This window comes from Zootoca vivipara, chromosome 7, assembly GCF_963506605.1.
Source record: "Zootoca vivipara chromosome 7, rZooViv1.1, whole genome shotgun sequence".
NCBI lineage: Eukaryota > Metazoa > Chordata > Lepidosauria > Squamata > Lacertidae > Zootoca > Zootoca vivipara.
The window spans coordinates 20,410,928-20,426,547 of record NC_083282.1 but is presented as its reverse complement, the minus strand read 5'-3'; the positions used below and the strand labels follow the sequence as shown (position 1 = coordinate 20,426,547).

The following is a 15,620-nucleotide window of genomic DNA, read 5'->3' as shown; positions in this document are numbered from 1 at the left end:
ATAGCAATAGCTGATGACAATAGGAAACTTTCCCCACAAAGGGAAACCATGGAAGATAGTTTGATTTAAACATTAACATATGGTTAACACATTCAGTTTAAGAGGCCATGATAGAATGTTGATGAAAATGTATTCTGTTATACCAGAGATCTGGGTTCTCAAACCATCTCTTCAAAAAGCACTTGTGTCTACTAGTACAGTTGTACCTTGGAAGTTGAGCAGAATCTGTTCCGTTCCGGAAGTCCATTTGGCTTCCAAAACGTTCGGAAACCAAAGATTGGCTACAGGAAGCTCTGCAGCCAATTGGAAGCCACGGAAGCCCTGTTGGACGTTCAGCTTCCAAAAGAACGTTTGAAAACTGGAACTCACTTCCAGGTTTGCAGCGTTCGGGAGCCAAAACATTCGAGAACTAAGCTGTTTGAAAACCAAGGTATGACTGTATATGAAATGTACAGCTTTGTTTAGGTCACACTAAAGAAAGAATTGTGTGATACATCACAGCAAACAGTGATGTTCAGTTCCCTTTTTCCTTATGGGAGTAAATAGGTTTTCTTTCTAGAGGGGAAGTCAGTTGGCTATGATAAGTTTAGGAAACCCTACTATTGCAGTATGGAAGGCCCACTCCAAAGCTAAGACTCCCACAAATCACACTTTTGTTTAGTAGCATTACGTAAGTGCCAAATAGTTTCTAGGGGCAATATAGATAATGGAAACACAACCACGTAATGCAAGGAAGGTGCAGCTACACAAGCAAGACTTTCTGGAATTTATCAGAACAGAATAGATGTCAAGAACGGATGCAAGCAGAATTATATGATCCAGAAACATAACACACACAAACATGCCAAAGTCCTGAAATAGCATTTTACTAAATTTCATCCTCGGGGAAAATAGCTGCAAACTTGACAGTACTTTCCCAGGAAAATTCTGAATTTCTGACAAATCGCTTTGTTTGTGCAGCTGCTCTTCTTCCGTGACCAAGAACTAGCACAGCCAAGCCAGAAGCATGAGAACCTAGTTGGTCCACAGTCAATGTAAAGTGCCACAAACCCAATCATACTGGGCTCAACATTAATGTCAAATATAAGATAAGGGCAGGGGTTCAAAATATATTACACAAGGAACAGACATTAAAGTTATCTGGATGCTCATACTTACATACTAAGGGGGAGGTAGGGCAACACTCCAATTTAATGCTATTTGGGGGAAAACAGGCACCAACTCTGCTGTAACAACAACAACAATGGCTTGGAAAAAATAGGCTAGTTTTAATGTTCAACAAACCAAGTACAGTAGAACCTCTACTTACAACCACCTCTACGTGGGCCCGATCCAAGTTGCGACTGCGGCAAATCTGGAAGTAAATACCGGGTTTGCCGTGATTCATGCATGCACAGAAGAGGCTGCTGTTGTCTGCACATGCGCAAAAGCGTGCTACCGCCAAATGCGCCTGTGCACAACAGCGCTTCTACCAGCAACCCAGATCAACTTACAGACAGACCTCCGTAACTGATTACATCCCTAATTAGAGGTTTCACTGTACAGTGGTACCTCTGGTTGCGAACAGGATCTGTTCCGGAACCCCGTTCGCAACATGAGCAGGACGCAACCCGCTTCTACGCACGCGCGGGTAACGATTCAGCGCATTTGCGCATGCGCGAACCCGGAAGTAACCCATTCCATTACTTCCGGGTTCGGCACATTCGTAACCTGTGTTGTACGCAACCCGCAGCATTCGTATCCAGAGGTATGACAGTATGTGCTTGCCAGGGATAGAAGGTAAACTATATTGTTTCGTTTATTTGAAGAAAGAAATGAGTGAATGAAACACTCCATCTTCATGTGTGGAAGAAAACCATGCACTTGTAACATATCAAGTTAAACAGCAGGGCCGTCTTACCCATAGGCGCTAGGGGTGTGGGGCATGTGGGCGCCAAGTCAAGACAAGTTGAGTCTGGGGGAGAGCCTGCCCGTTGGTCGGAGCGCCACAGTGGGCTCTTCTGCTGCGGCAGCTCTGCACCGCGAGTTTGGGGGCAACCGAGCCAGCCGGCCGGCTCCACCCTCCTGCGAGCCTGGGAATGGGAAACCGGGGGGGGGGTTGCCGGGGGGATCTTTGCACCTCAGCGCTGCATATGCTTAAGACAGCCCTGTTAAACAGGACCAATGTAACCTAACAACAATGAAGGTGGACCACTGGATAAAATGTAAACCAGGGGTCAGCAAACTTTTTCAGCAGGGGGCCGGTCCACTGTCCCTCAGACCTGTGGGGGGCCGGACTATATTTTGAAAAAAATATGAACAAATTCCTATGCCCCACAAATAACCCAGAGATGCATTTTAAATAAAAGGACACTTTCTACTCATGTAAAAATGCCGGGCAGGCCCCACAAATAACCCAGAGATGCATTTTAAAGAAAAGGACACATTCTACTCATGTAAAAACATGCTGATTCCCGGACTGTCCGCGGGCCGGATTTAGAAGGCAATTGGGCCGCATCCAGCCCCCGGGCCTTAGTTTGGGGACCCCTGATGTAAACGATTCTCAGCTGGTATTTCAGCATCCCAAAGGTTTGAGTCATCGCTGAATGCACGTAGTAAGGAGTTCACTATTATGCATCAAATTGAGTGGGCTATAGTTTTGTGCATTTAAAAATTCAGATTATACTCTCATGCTTCAGTAATAGGCCACAGGGAAGTTACCTTACACAAATAATGCACTGAGCCATAACAGCCTGTGCATTTTGTAGCCATGATTTTACTTGCAAAAACAAGTTATTTTTAGAAGGAGCTTGTTAGGTTTTTTACCTTCCTAATGTTCTAACTCTGAATGCAAGTTTTAATCAGCTGAGTCTGTTGATAAATCAAAGTTGGGGGGGGAGGAGACAATTTTAATCAGCGAGTCTGAATGTTAAGGACACTTACGTTTATTTTTCAAGGCACCTTGGGTTCTGATACGTTACTGTAAGGGGAACCATTTTTCAGCTATTAAAAGACCCTTCTTAAGTAGTATCTCTTGTTCGTCAAGTCATACATTATATTAACACATCCTTTAGTATCTCAAAAGGCACCTTTGTGGAGGGTTTGTTAATACAAAGCAACTGGCAACAAAATGTTGCAGTGTAGCCTTACCTCCGAATAGGAGTGCTCCTGTTCAGCTAGGCAGCCACCCTCCTTTGGGATACTCTATTCCATTCCCTACCCCATCTTCCCATCCCACTCCCCAAATTTTTAGGTACAGTGGTGTCTCGACTTGCGAATTTAATCCATTCCGAAGGCACCTCTGTAGGTCGAAAAATTCGTAGGCCGAAAAGCGCCATTGGAAACGCGATTTCCCATAGGAATACATTGGAACCGGAAAAATTTGTAAGTCAAAGCAACCCCATCTAAAAATTCGCAAGTTGAAAAAACCCTATCTAAAACTGCTGCGGTTTCCGTTCGGATGTCGAGTAATTCGTAAACATGCGGCCATTTGCCCCATTCGTAAGTCGAAAAATTCGGTTGTTGAGTCGTTCGTAAGTCAAGGTACCACTGTAATCGACAAACTGGCAAACACAAAAATGATAAATCAGTTTTTAAAAAACCTTTAGCTGGCTGGCAACCCCAGCTGAAAGCATTCCCATGGTGAAAAGGGTTCACATGCTATGAAATGTGTTCCTGTAGAATTTGTTGGGTATTTATTATCATATTACCAAATACAAATATAAATATTAGATTTATTATGACATGGTGCAGCACTCTGAATATATTAAAGAATTTTTAGATACTGAACTACATTGCTTGTTTTGGGAAAACATATACTAAAGGTAGACGACGATAGATCTGGCCAAAAAGAGGGAAATGTCATTCTTAAGCTACCTAAAGCCATACCTTTCTACGTTACGTTATCCATCTTTAATCTCTATGTCTGCTCACAGAGCTGAGCAAAGTGGGAAGGCTTAAAATCTAACTCATTATTATTCAGGAGACGAAACAATAATGCTGTAACCAGGCAACCAGAGAGTCTTTTGAAGAGATTTTCTGGTGTGTTGCAGATAAGAATGGAAAATACTTACCGGGAAAGCACACGCATGCATACGCCCTGACAGACTGGACTGACAGTGGAGCAGGGTCACAACTACAGATTACTAATTGCCATGCAGATAGCTAATCCAGGTTCTGCCATTTTGCAATGCGGTAGTATTGGCACTGACGGGCCCCAGGTGGCGCTGTGGTTAAACCACTGAGCCTAGGGCTTGCTGATCAGAAGGTCAGCGGTTCGAATCCCTGTGACGGGGTGAGCTCCCGTTGCTCGGTCCCAGCTCCTGCCAACCTAGCAGTTCGAAAGCATGTCAAAATGCAAGTAGATAAATAGGAACCGCTACAGCGGGAAGGTAAACGGCGTTTCCATGTGCTGCTCTGGTTTGCCAGAAGCGGCTTTGTCATGCTGGCCACATGATCTGGAAGCTATACGCCGGCTCCCTCGGCCAATAATGCGAGATGAGCGCGCAACCCCAGAGTCGGTCACGACTGGACCTAATGGTCAGGGGTCCCTTTACCTTTACCTTAGTATTGGCACTAAATTCCTAAAAAGGCTGCTATGCATAAAAATGCACCAGGGCAACTAGCAATCCTGGCCCGACTGCACTGGCCGTCGACTAGTTTCAATGTGCTGGTGTTGACCTATAAAGGTAAAAGGGGTACCCCTGGATGGTTAAGTCCAGTCAAAGGTGACTATGGGGTGCAGCACTCATCTCGCTTCAGGCCGAGGGAGCTGGCATTTGCCCACAGTTTTCTGGGTCATGTGCCCAGCATGACTAAACCGCTTCTGGCACAACGGGACACCGTGAGGAGTGCCACAGCGCAGCGAAATGCCGTTTACCTTCCCACCGCAGTGGTACCTATTTATCTACTTGCTCTGGTGTGCTTTTGAGCTGCTAGGTTGGCAGGAGCCAGGGCAGATCAACGGGAGCTCACTTTGTCGCGTGGATTTGAACCGCCAACCTTGCAATTGGCAAGCCCAAAAGGCTCAGTAGTTTAGACCACAATGCCACCCACTCCACTATAAAGCCTTACGCAGCTCAGGACCTCAATACTTTATAAAGACCGCCTCTCCCCATATGAGCCATCCTGGATCCTGTGCTTGTCACCCGAGGCCCTTCTCTAAGTCCCCAGGAGATTCAGAGGGTGGCAACATGAGAATGGGCCTTTTCTGTGGTGGCTCCATGTCTGTGGAATGCTTTCCCTAGAGAGGCTCACCTGACACCTTCATTACATGTCTTTCAGTGTCAGGCAAAACATTCCTCTTTACCCATGATGTTGACCATTAAATAATCTATGGCTTGTTAAAACTTGGGGGGGGGAGTGTTTTTATGGTTATTTTATTATTATTATTGTATTATGCTTTTTATTATGTTTTTAGTATTATGCTCTGTAAAATGTCTTTTTAATGTTGTACATTGCCCTGGAATCTTTTGATTTGAACAGCTAAAAAAAAACCACCGTATTTCAGACAGAAGCTGTACTATTTTTGCTTGCTCAGATTCAACTTCTTATGGAACTCTCACCCGACATTTCTAGTTTGTGATGGTCACAAATCTAATTTAAATGGTTATGATCAGAGTTCTAGTACTATTGTTATTTACTGCATTCACAAAAGAAAAGGAACGCTAATTAGTAATGAATCAGGTGCACCACTTCATAGCTGAATGGTGACTAAAAATAGGGCCTTTTTCACAGTGGTGCCCTGCCTTATCTCCAGAATGCTCCATGGGAAAAAAGAATTTCCACTCCATGGGAAAAAAGAATTTCCACTCCATGGGAAAAAAGAATTACTGTATTGAATTAGGTTTCACTGGAAGAAATGTAAACACTTGCTTAACTTTCTCACTGAAATAAACAGGTCTTCAGAACCAACCCTGGCTGGATTGCGCACTGCATGTAATAATAATAATAATAATAATAATAATAATAATATAATAATAATAATAATTATTATTATTATTATTTATACCCGGCCCGTCTGGCTGGGTTTCCCAAGCCACTCTGGGCGACTTACAGCACATATAAAAGCATAGTAAAACGCCAAACATTAAAAACCTCCTGATACAGGGATGCCTTCAGATGTCTTCTAAAAGTTGTGTAGTTCTTTACACCTGAAGGGAGGGCGTTCCACAGGGAGGGGGCCACTTGCCAAGAAGGCCCTCTGCCTGGTTCCCTGTAACTTCACTTCATGCAATGAGGGAACCGCCAGAAGTCCCTCGGAAGAGGACCTCACCTCAGTTAACGATGAGGATGGAGACACTCCTTCAGGTATACTTGGCCAAGGCTATTTGGGCTTTAAAGGTCAGCACCAGCACTTTGAATTGTGCTCGGAAGAGCCAGTGAAGATCCTTTAGGACCAGTGATATGGTCCTGGGGGCTGCTCCCAGTCACCAGACTAGCTGCTGCATTCTGTTCATGAAACAAAGGCATCCTACCTCCGATAAAAACTTTTGTAAATAATAATGGGGCGGAATAACTTTCGGCACAGAATCTCTTTTGAATAAGAGTCCATTTGCACAGTTGTTCAAGGAAAGTCTGCCACATCTACATTTGGATAATAATCAACATCTTATGTTTTCAATTTCAATTAAAGAAGAACAGCCTTCAGAAACAAGGGCCCACATCACGACCATTTGTTTCCAATTTAGAATTCAAACTAGTAGAGCACCCAGACAGCTTGCCAAGTTTCTAAATATAGTCATTTAGGTAACTAAATCTTCATTTGGCCGTGCACAATTACATAGTTTCCCACTGCAGAAGATAATCAAGCCATTTAAACAACTTTCTTCAGCTTCCAAATCAAGGAATTCCCTCTAGATACCTTGCTGCATCGTGTTACAACGGAATTGTCCTTGACTGGAATATGGAATACACATTACTCATTTCTTCAGAGAGAAAAAAGTCAGGCAAATTCACAAAACCTTTGTCTCCTAGCCACTCGGATATTGTGAAGATGAGCGTTTATACATACCGCTCAATGAAGCTGCACTCAGGACATGAGTATTGATGTGAAAAGAACAACAATAGTTGCTTATAATAAGAAGGAAAGTTAGCCTTTAGAACAGTTAGCTGTAGTCAAGGGAGGAAGTAAACAGAACAAACTGTTTCCCCTTTTAAATCAACATTGGCTACTTTAATCATAAACAACAGCTGATAACTTGATGTATCCATATGTATCTAGGATTGGAATGGATAACTACAAACAAAAACAAAAAACCCACAATGGGATCAGGTCCTGTTTGCAACTGAATGCAGCACTATCTAGGTAAGAAGAACTGAGGCTCAGATCCAGAACTTTCTGAGAATCAAGACTGTTCCCCATTATTTATCTTGGAATTACCGATTTTTCTTTACTAGCTTCTAAGACATGACTGAAGTAAAAATAGAGCACATTGGCATACATCCCAAATTACTACCATTTCAGAAGAAACTACAAACCCAGGTTACTTGAAAGCTGATAGGTGAAGTCTTTTTAAAAAATGCATATATAGTAGACCAGTTAACACCAAAGATTAAGATATGCATATACTTAAAACAGTTGTCGCTTTTTACCTACGAACCCCAGCACAGAAAATAATAAATGTAAGCAGATTACTTGTTTACACTGTTCATGGAAAAGAGGCTTAAAATATATCGGTTAAGTTCCATTTGGAAAGGTTCACAGCCAAAAGGCCACTCACTAAACGGGTAGAGAAAACTAAACTAAAATTTTCTCGCGCAGTAGACCCACTGAAATTAATCAATGTTACTATGTTGTCCAATCATTTCAATGGGTCAAATAATTCGATTCTATGCTTTGCTGTGCATATTAAAGGACTGGGTCTCCAGAATCTATTACAAGATTCATTGCCGATCTTCTATGCCTCTACATAAAACTAGCAGAAGTCTTCACCACTACTGTTTAGACTCAAGGGGAGGCTGTCTCCATGCAGTACTTTACAGGGCCGTCTTAAGCGCCCCTGGTGCCGTGGTGCGACGGATCCCTCCAGCACACACTCCCCCGCCCCATTTCCCAGCGCGGTGGGCGGGCGCAGCGCGGCTGCCACAGGCACTGCTGCGCAGCAGGCGGGCAGGCACAGCGTGGTTGCCGTGGGCGCAGCTGCGCGGCGGACCAGCGGGCCAGTGCAGTCGCGGCGCCCCCCTGGCGGGCCGGCGCCGTGGTTCCCTGCGCCACCCAGCCTGGCCGTAGGGCCGGCCCTGGTACTTTAGTGCTGCAGAAGTGTTTCTTCCAGAGTAGGGACACTGCTTGGTGCCTCTTAGAACTCACCCAAAAGCCCCAGGAGGAACATGTCTACAGTTCCCAGTACATGCAACGGGAACTGGCTTTAAAAACTAGAGCAACAGGATTTCCCCTTGGTTTCCCAAAGGGGGACCGTGGTGTCTACCCACAAATTAAAATGAAGATAGTAGAGGAAAATGCTGACGTTTCTTTGATGTTTGCACCACATGCTGATGGAAGCATGCACACAAAAACCCAGAGCTTGCCTCTTCAGCAATACAAAGCAGCTTCAGTGGATGCAGCAAACCAATTCTGGATGGAGTATACTTACTCCTTTACACACAGATAAGCTTTACAGCCTTAAAAGAAAATAAGGGGATGCTCGAATTTTAATTCAGAGGTTTTTAGAGCACCATTCCCCATAGCAACCATAATGGAAGAAATGTGAGCCACAGGACCAGTCCACAGTGTAACAGTGTTAAGGGGGTTTCTCCATTCAATGCATACAGTATTGATCAAGAGAGAGAGTCCATCTCTGCTTTGCTTGCTTTGCAAAGCATGCTATGCTACTTGCAAGCTTGTGTTTGCTTGTGCTGAATGACAAACATGTCTCTGTGTTTGCCGCAACTGGGGGATAAAAAATCATGTTGCCAGTGAATCTGTAGTAAGGGGTAAGCAATTCAGATGGAAAATAAAAAGTGATTTTAGCTACGTGGATCAAGTATGGCTATTCTTCCAGGACAACATTTGCTTATTCAGTTTCTCCTACAGTATGGAAACTATTTTTAACTAAAAACATAATTAGGAAATGAAAAAAACAAAACAAAACAGTTTAAAAGGTAATAGAAGTTTGAAGGGTAATGGAACTTGTAAAATAAAGCTTACCTCAATTGCTTTGCATAATTCTGTTCAATCTCTATCCTTTCTTTAACGAACTTTGCGTATTTTTCCAGGAAGTCTATACCCCACTGTGTGTGCTTGTCTAAATTGTCGAACTGATCCTGTAAAACACAAGCCAGGAAAAAAAATCTAAATTGAACAGGATGACACGCACCAATATTGTTTTTAGATACTACGTTCTGTCTTCTACACATTTAGAGAATTGAAAATACTGTATCACACAAAGGAAGAAAACAGACACTAGGATACGGTACTTCAATACAGAAGGTTCTTTTTTGTTTTTAGAAAGACACATTCATAAGAGCAGTCCTGCTGAATGAGATTGACAGTCTATCTAGTTCAGCATCTTTTGAAAACGAGGTCCAGCTGGGGTTGGGGGTCAAGATTTAAGGAGCTGAACTGTGGAGCTTGCAGTATGTATTTGAATCCCAGGCTCTGTTACTCTTTTGCTGCCGACTTAGCTCCCCTGTTCCCCGGAAGAGCCATATTCTTTTCCCACCCCCTTGCTAGAGACTAAATTCTCATCTCTAGTTCAGCAACCCAATGTCCATCCTACACTAGGATGTAGTCACTGGAGGTTTCTGTACCAAGTGTATCTATTTATTTTATTCTATTTATTGATCAATTTTCTATACTGCCCTTCATCCAAGGATCAGAGGGCAGTTTACAAAATAAAAACACAAAAAATATGTAACATGCTTAGAAACAAAAACAGAAACACACACACCCCAACACAGTTTTAAAGGCCATAGATTGTTTAAGTAGCCAAAGGCCTGGGAGAAGAGGAGTGTTTTTGCCTGGCACCTAAAGATACGTAACAAAGGCACCAGGTGGGCCTCTCTGGGGTGAGCATTCCACAAGTGAGGAGCCACCACAGAAAAGGCCTCTTCTCATGTTGCTTCCCTCTGGGCCTCTCATGAAGGAGGCACATGAAGAAGGGCCTCAGATGATGATGACAGGGTCCAGGTCTGTTTATATGGGGAGAGGTGGTCCTTGAGGTATTGTGGTCCTGAGCCATTTTAGGCTTTATAGGGGAGCGGGGAGCATTTTAATCGGGCCTGGAAACTAACTGGCAGCCAGCGCAGTCAGGCCAGGATGGGCGTTATATGCTCAAACCTTCTCACCCTGGTGAGCAACCTGGCTCCCACACAGCACTTACATATCTATATATTATATAGAATTACTACAGATTATAGTACATCTTTGAAACATACTCTAGGATTCAGATAGCTGAGCAAGAAGGAAGCTTCTATTGTGGTGTTCCCCAAACCTAGGTTTCAAGCTGTTTTCGGACTACAATTCCCATCACCCCTGACCACTGGTCTTGCTAGCTAGGGGTGATGGGAGTTGTAGTCCACAAACAGCTGGAGACCCAAGTTTGGGAAACACTGTTGTAGTGCTTTCTGAGCTCAGACAAAGTCCCTACTGGATTTTCTCCTTAGTAATGGCGGTGGAGTTCACTTTGGCAGATAACTCCTTACCTGTGTCCCCCACTTTAGAAAAAAAACACCCAGGCCCTACAGTTTTGGGAGAGTTGTGGCTGCTGGCTCCCTCAAACTCTACTCATGCTTATCTCCTGGCCTCAATGTGCCCCCAACTGTTCTAGTTTTAAACACGCCACAGTGTGGTGAAGCTGAGCGGGCTCAACAGAGAGGAGCAAACCGTATACAGTACATGAAGTAAATAAACCATGGCTCTGCAGCTACTGTTTGGGCCACAGAGAAGAGGAAGATGAGACAGTGGGAAACCTCAACGCTTCAATGCACAGAGACTACACTTGAACTGTTCAGGATCGGCAAGAGGCTTAGTTCTAAAAGCATGCCCATAATTGAAACTTGCGCTTCAGGCTGATTTCATTTTTATTAGTTTGCCTTGTTTAAGACAATTGCTTCAACTGCAACTTTAGCTTTAATGTTCAACAAACCTGGTAATTAACTGTTTGATATTCAAAACATGCGCATAGTCTCAGACTGCCATTAAAGGCATTTTACATTACATGCAATATATTTGAGGATATATATAACACCTGAAGATTAGACGATACATAAAAATTAATGGCAATGGTAGATGGTAAAGCGATATGAGACAGCAAATGGAAGCCAAAACTCAGCCTTAAAAAGAATGAAGGCTATCAGGTTTCTATTATTATCCTCTCGGTCATATCCAGCTTACTGGGTAAATATTGCCATATATTACATCCCAACCACATTATAATTCATCTACTTCTTCATTGCAACCCAGTATGTAGACTAACACTGCATCAATGAGAAGGAAAGTGAAGATGTGCTGCTGACAAACTCAAAACACTGGATCCTTAAAGACCAGCTTGGCCACTGTAGTGATCCACTCTTCAATAATATTAAGCATTTCTAACATGAAGAGGTTAATAATCCATGAACCTTGTTCTTTGCAAACAATGAAGCATTTTGGGGGTGGGGGAGGAACAACAACATAGCATCTCCATAAATCCATAGCCTCAACCACACAGAGATGTGATACATCTGCATCACACAATGTAAGCGAAAACCTAGCTTGAAATATAGCCATATTTCTGCTAGAGAGCCATCCATTCTTGGACAACAGCCTTGTCTGTGCTGTGTGAAACGGTACTAGCACATCACTATGGATCTTAAATCATGAGTCCCAGTATGCGCTGGGAAGTAGGCAAGGCAATGTTTGGGTGGGGAAAAGTGTAACGTCGCATGTACAGCTTTGAAATAACTATCTCATCCATTCATCATCATGCATTTAATTAAGTTAATAGTTACTAGAATCTGGCTATTCTCCATTTTGTTCTGCTTTATCCATTTGCTTTGACTATTTCACCCTTGCACTGAAACTCCAATAAGGTGCTCTGGAACTGAACCAACAGTTAAGAGACATTAGAAAAAGCTTCCTGCCGTGAACACAAGAACAATGCTTTTGCTGTCCTAGTTTGGGCTTCTTAGTTCACTGTTCTGACACACTGCCAGATCTGTGGAAAACTAGTCAAGTGCCATTTTTAAAAACATTGCTAGATTTCCTCACAAACAGAACTCAAGCAAATTGGAGGGGGGGGGAGGCAATGTAAGCAATTAATTTCCTACCACTGGATCCCAAAGTGCAACTTGATCAAGACAAATTTGATTAATGGAGTAAAATCTTATACCTCGTAACTCTCAGAATCCAGGAGAATTCTCATCTCATGTCTTTTCCTCTGAATACCAGTTGTTGGGGGACAGCAAGAGAGGGCTATTGCCCTCGAGTCCTGTTTTGGGGCTCTCCAGAGGCAACTTGTTAGCCACCGTGAGAAAGAGGATGCTGGACCAGATAGCTGTTTAGTCTGATCCAGCACTGCTCATTTTACATTCTTTTTGTTAAAAGTTGACGTCACCAGGCTCACTTGGCAGCAAAGCAAAGATCAATCTACACTGCACCATGCCGAAGGTAACTACTGAGATAATATTATCACAAGATGAAATATGTATAGTGGCTTCGTCATTTGTTAGGGTTCACTTCCTACTCTCAGAACTGGTGTTCAGTTTTATCCCCAAACAGATTCCATGTTCCCTTGTGATTAGAGATATTAGATCAGGAGCAGCTAACCTGTGGTCTTCTAGATGCTGTCTTACTACAGCTCCCATTAACCTAGACCGTTGGCCATGCAGCTGGGGCTGATGGGAGTTGAAGTCCAGCAGCATCTTGAGGACCACAGGTTGGCCACCACCAGATGAGACTGAAGGAGGACTGGGTATACACATATTAGAGTTGAGACACCGGCAATAGAAAACATGTTTTAGAATTTCTACAGCCAAACATGGCATTCATTACCATCGAGCAGAAGAGGGTGGCATCTTATCACAGTTTTCTACTGCGTAGGAAATAAGCATGGCAAAGTAGAAGTAGAATATACCCATTATCAATATTACAACCACAAACTGAAATAGAATATAAAAGCAAAGTCAACAGGGATTGGCATATTTTCCAACTGCAAGTACAGAGTATTGCTTTAATGCATGTAGGAAGACTAGAGGTTCTCAAACTATCAGAGAGTGCCACAGGGCCATCCTATATGAAAATTGAATATTAAGAGCTTCCCTGTGAGTTTCAAAAGGAAGTACTATAATTGCAAGGCTTTCTGTTTTTATTCTTAACCAGGATGTAGGAGTTCAGCCTGTGCTGAACAATGCTGCGTTTTGCCTTTCTGGTGGTGGTGATCAATCTTTGTCTATAGCAGTGATGGCCAAACTTGGCCCTCCAGCTGTTTTGGGACTACAACTCCCATCATCCCTAGCTAACAGGACCAGTGGTCAGGGATGATGGTAATTGTAGTCCCAAAACAACTGGAGGGCCAAGTTTGGTCACCACTGGTCTATAGCTACCCAAGTGGTATCTGTAGTACAAAGCAGCTTCCATCAACCCTATTATGGATAAGGATGATCTTGCTGCAACGATTCATGTTCTTGTAAGTCAATGTTAGGTTGCCATTATGTATAATATGTAGCGCTGCCTTCAAAAAGGATCTCAACCTTCACTTGATGCCAAAAAAAGAAAAGAAAAAAGGCAGCAAGGTAATGAACAGTAACCAAGTATAGCCATCGTATTACAATAATATAAAAATATTTGCAGTGGTAACCTGTTTGTACACATCCCTAAGATGCTAGTTAGGCCAAGGTACACACAATATAAGTATTTACCACTCTCCATAGAACCTAATAATGAGGCTAAACCCAAGATGGTTAGGAACTCAAGCTTGGATATTTTATTTCTGGAAGAATTTCTCATTGGGTTTATCTAATTCTAACTCTTATCCAACTAGGTCTATCTAACCTACTAGGCCTGATCCTTGTAATCTTTTCCATTGTGTACCTCAGTTGTCACAGATACGGTAAAAGAAAGGACTCATAAAGAATGACAGGGATATGCACACCTGCAGAGTATTTATGATCCTGGATGGCTGATAACCTCTGCAGGTGTGGCTTTTGGCCCCCCTTTTTAGGTCGTCCCCAACATTAATCCTCAAGGAATTTAAGACTTAAAAGACAATCATGTTCTCTTGGGAACTAAGTTAAATGAGCACAGAAGAAGCGGTCCATTCACCTGTAATACTTTCTTGAGTGCTGGAGCAAACAGCAACCGGCAATTCACTAACTCTGACAACACATAGTGACTGAAGTATCTATTTTCCAAGAACTTAAATCAGCATGAGGCATGTGAAGGGTGCCTTTCATGAGCACCAAAGAGAGGGTGGGGGGGGGGAGAGAGAGAGAAAATGTGGAAAATATTGCTAAGATTAATTATACAGTGGTACCTCGGGTTAAGAACTTAATTCGTTCTGGAGGTCCGTTCTTAACCTGAAACTGTTCTTAACCTGAGGTGCCACTTTAGCTAATGGGGCTTCCCGCTGCTGCCACGATGCTGGAGCAATTTCTGTTCTCATCCTGAAGCAAAGTTCTTAACCTGAGGTACTATTTCTGGGTTAGCGGAGTCTGTAACCTGAAGCATTTGTAACCCAAGGTACCACTGTACTTGTCTGCTATTGCCAGAGTTAGAGCACAGCACCTCCCCAGCTAATACAACACTTATTCTTAACAATAAAACTATAAATTGTATGACTTGTTAATTAATGTTGCATTTATTATTATTAAGTCACTTGGGCTATGATGATGAGCCCTAGCAGATATTTAACTTCAGTTTAAAAGCAGAATAAAGCTCAACGCTTCCATACCAGAAGAGAGAGTCATAGTCTACTAAGGCCTATAATGAATCGCAGAGGAGCATTCAGAAGGGAGTACTTTAACTCAGAATTTACATTTCTGCAGCTGTTTAATCGTTTTTGGAAAGGACACGCTTAACTGTCACTGTTCCACAATTTAGACTGTTTGAAAATGTACACATGGAACTAATATGCACAGTCCCTTTATGGCTCACTTGTTGTCATAGGGAGTAACTATGTTGAAAGTGTTCCAAAATACCAACATCTGCCCATCCAAGAAGACACCCCTTTCAGGAGATACTATGAACAGAATACAGTGTCACCACCAAAAACGGTATTCCTATTATCATAAGTTAGTATACTTGATCATGTGTCCCAGCATTACTATGTGTGCCTTCCCTACATGTCATTGGCTGAAAGATGCCCACCTTAAATGACACCAAATATAACCAGTAAGTTATATCAGCACTCCACACAGGGCTGCCACTCTTGCCTTATGTAGTTCCATCTTATTTCAAAAACATCTATACGAAGTACCCCGTGCTTAAGTTTTCCAGAAAAGAAAAACATTTTAGTTTTGCAAATCACTTTTTGATAATTGTGTTTTTCTTGAAGCTCAGATCTGGACTATCCAATGCATAGGTCGCTTGGATGCTCCAGAAAACGTTTTATGGGTGCTCCTGTTCAAGATGACCAATCCAGAAAAAGTGTGCGGTAGCCCAAGTACTGACTTCTTAAATATCTAAGATAGGTTTCTAGATCTGTCCTGTTCCTTGACTTCAATAA

General features: G+C 42.8%; 1 protein-coding gene across 5 annotated transcripts in view; it reads right to left on the bottom strand.

The window, feature by feature from the left end:
• The window catches only part of FNBP1L (formin binding protein 1 like), a 75,347-nt gene that overhangs the window by 39,154 nt on the left and 20,573 nt on the right, over nucleotides 1-15,620 (bottom strand). For all 5 annotated transcript variants that reach the window (XR_009557875.1, XM_060276716.1, XM_060276715.1 and 2 more), the window contains exon 2: nucleotides 9,125-9,240. Coding sequence is in view for 4 of the 5 variants with exons in the window: in XM_060276716.1 (XP_060132699.1) it covers nucleotides 9,125-9,240 (116 nt within the window). In the remaining variant the exon portion in view is untranslated. The remainder of the gene's footprint in view (nucleotides 1-9,124; nucleotides 9,241-15,620) is intronic.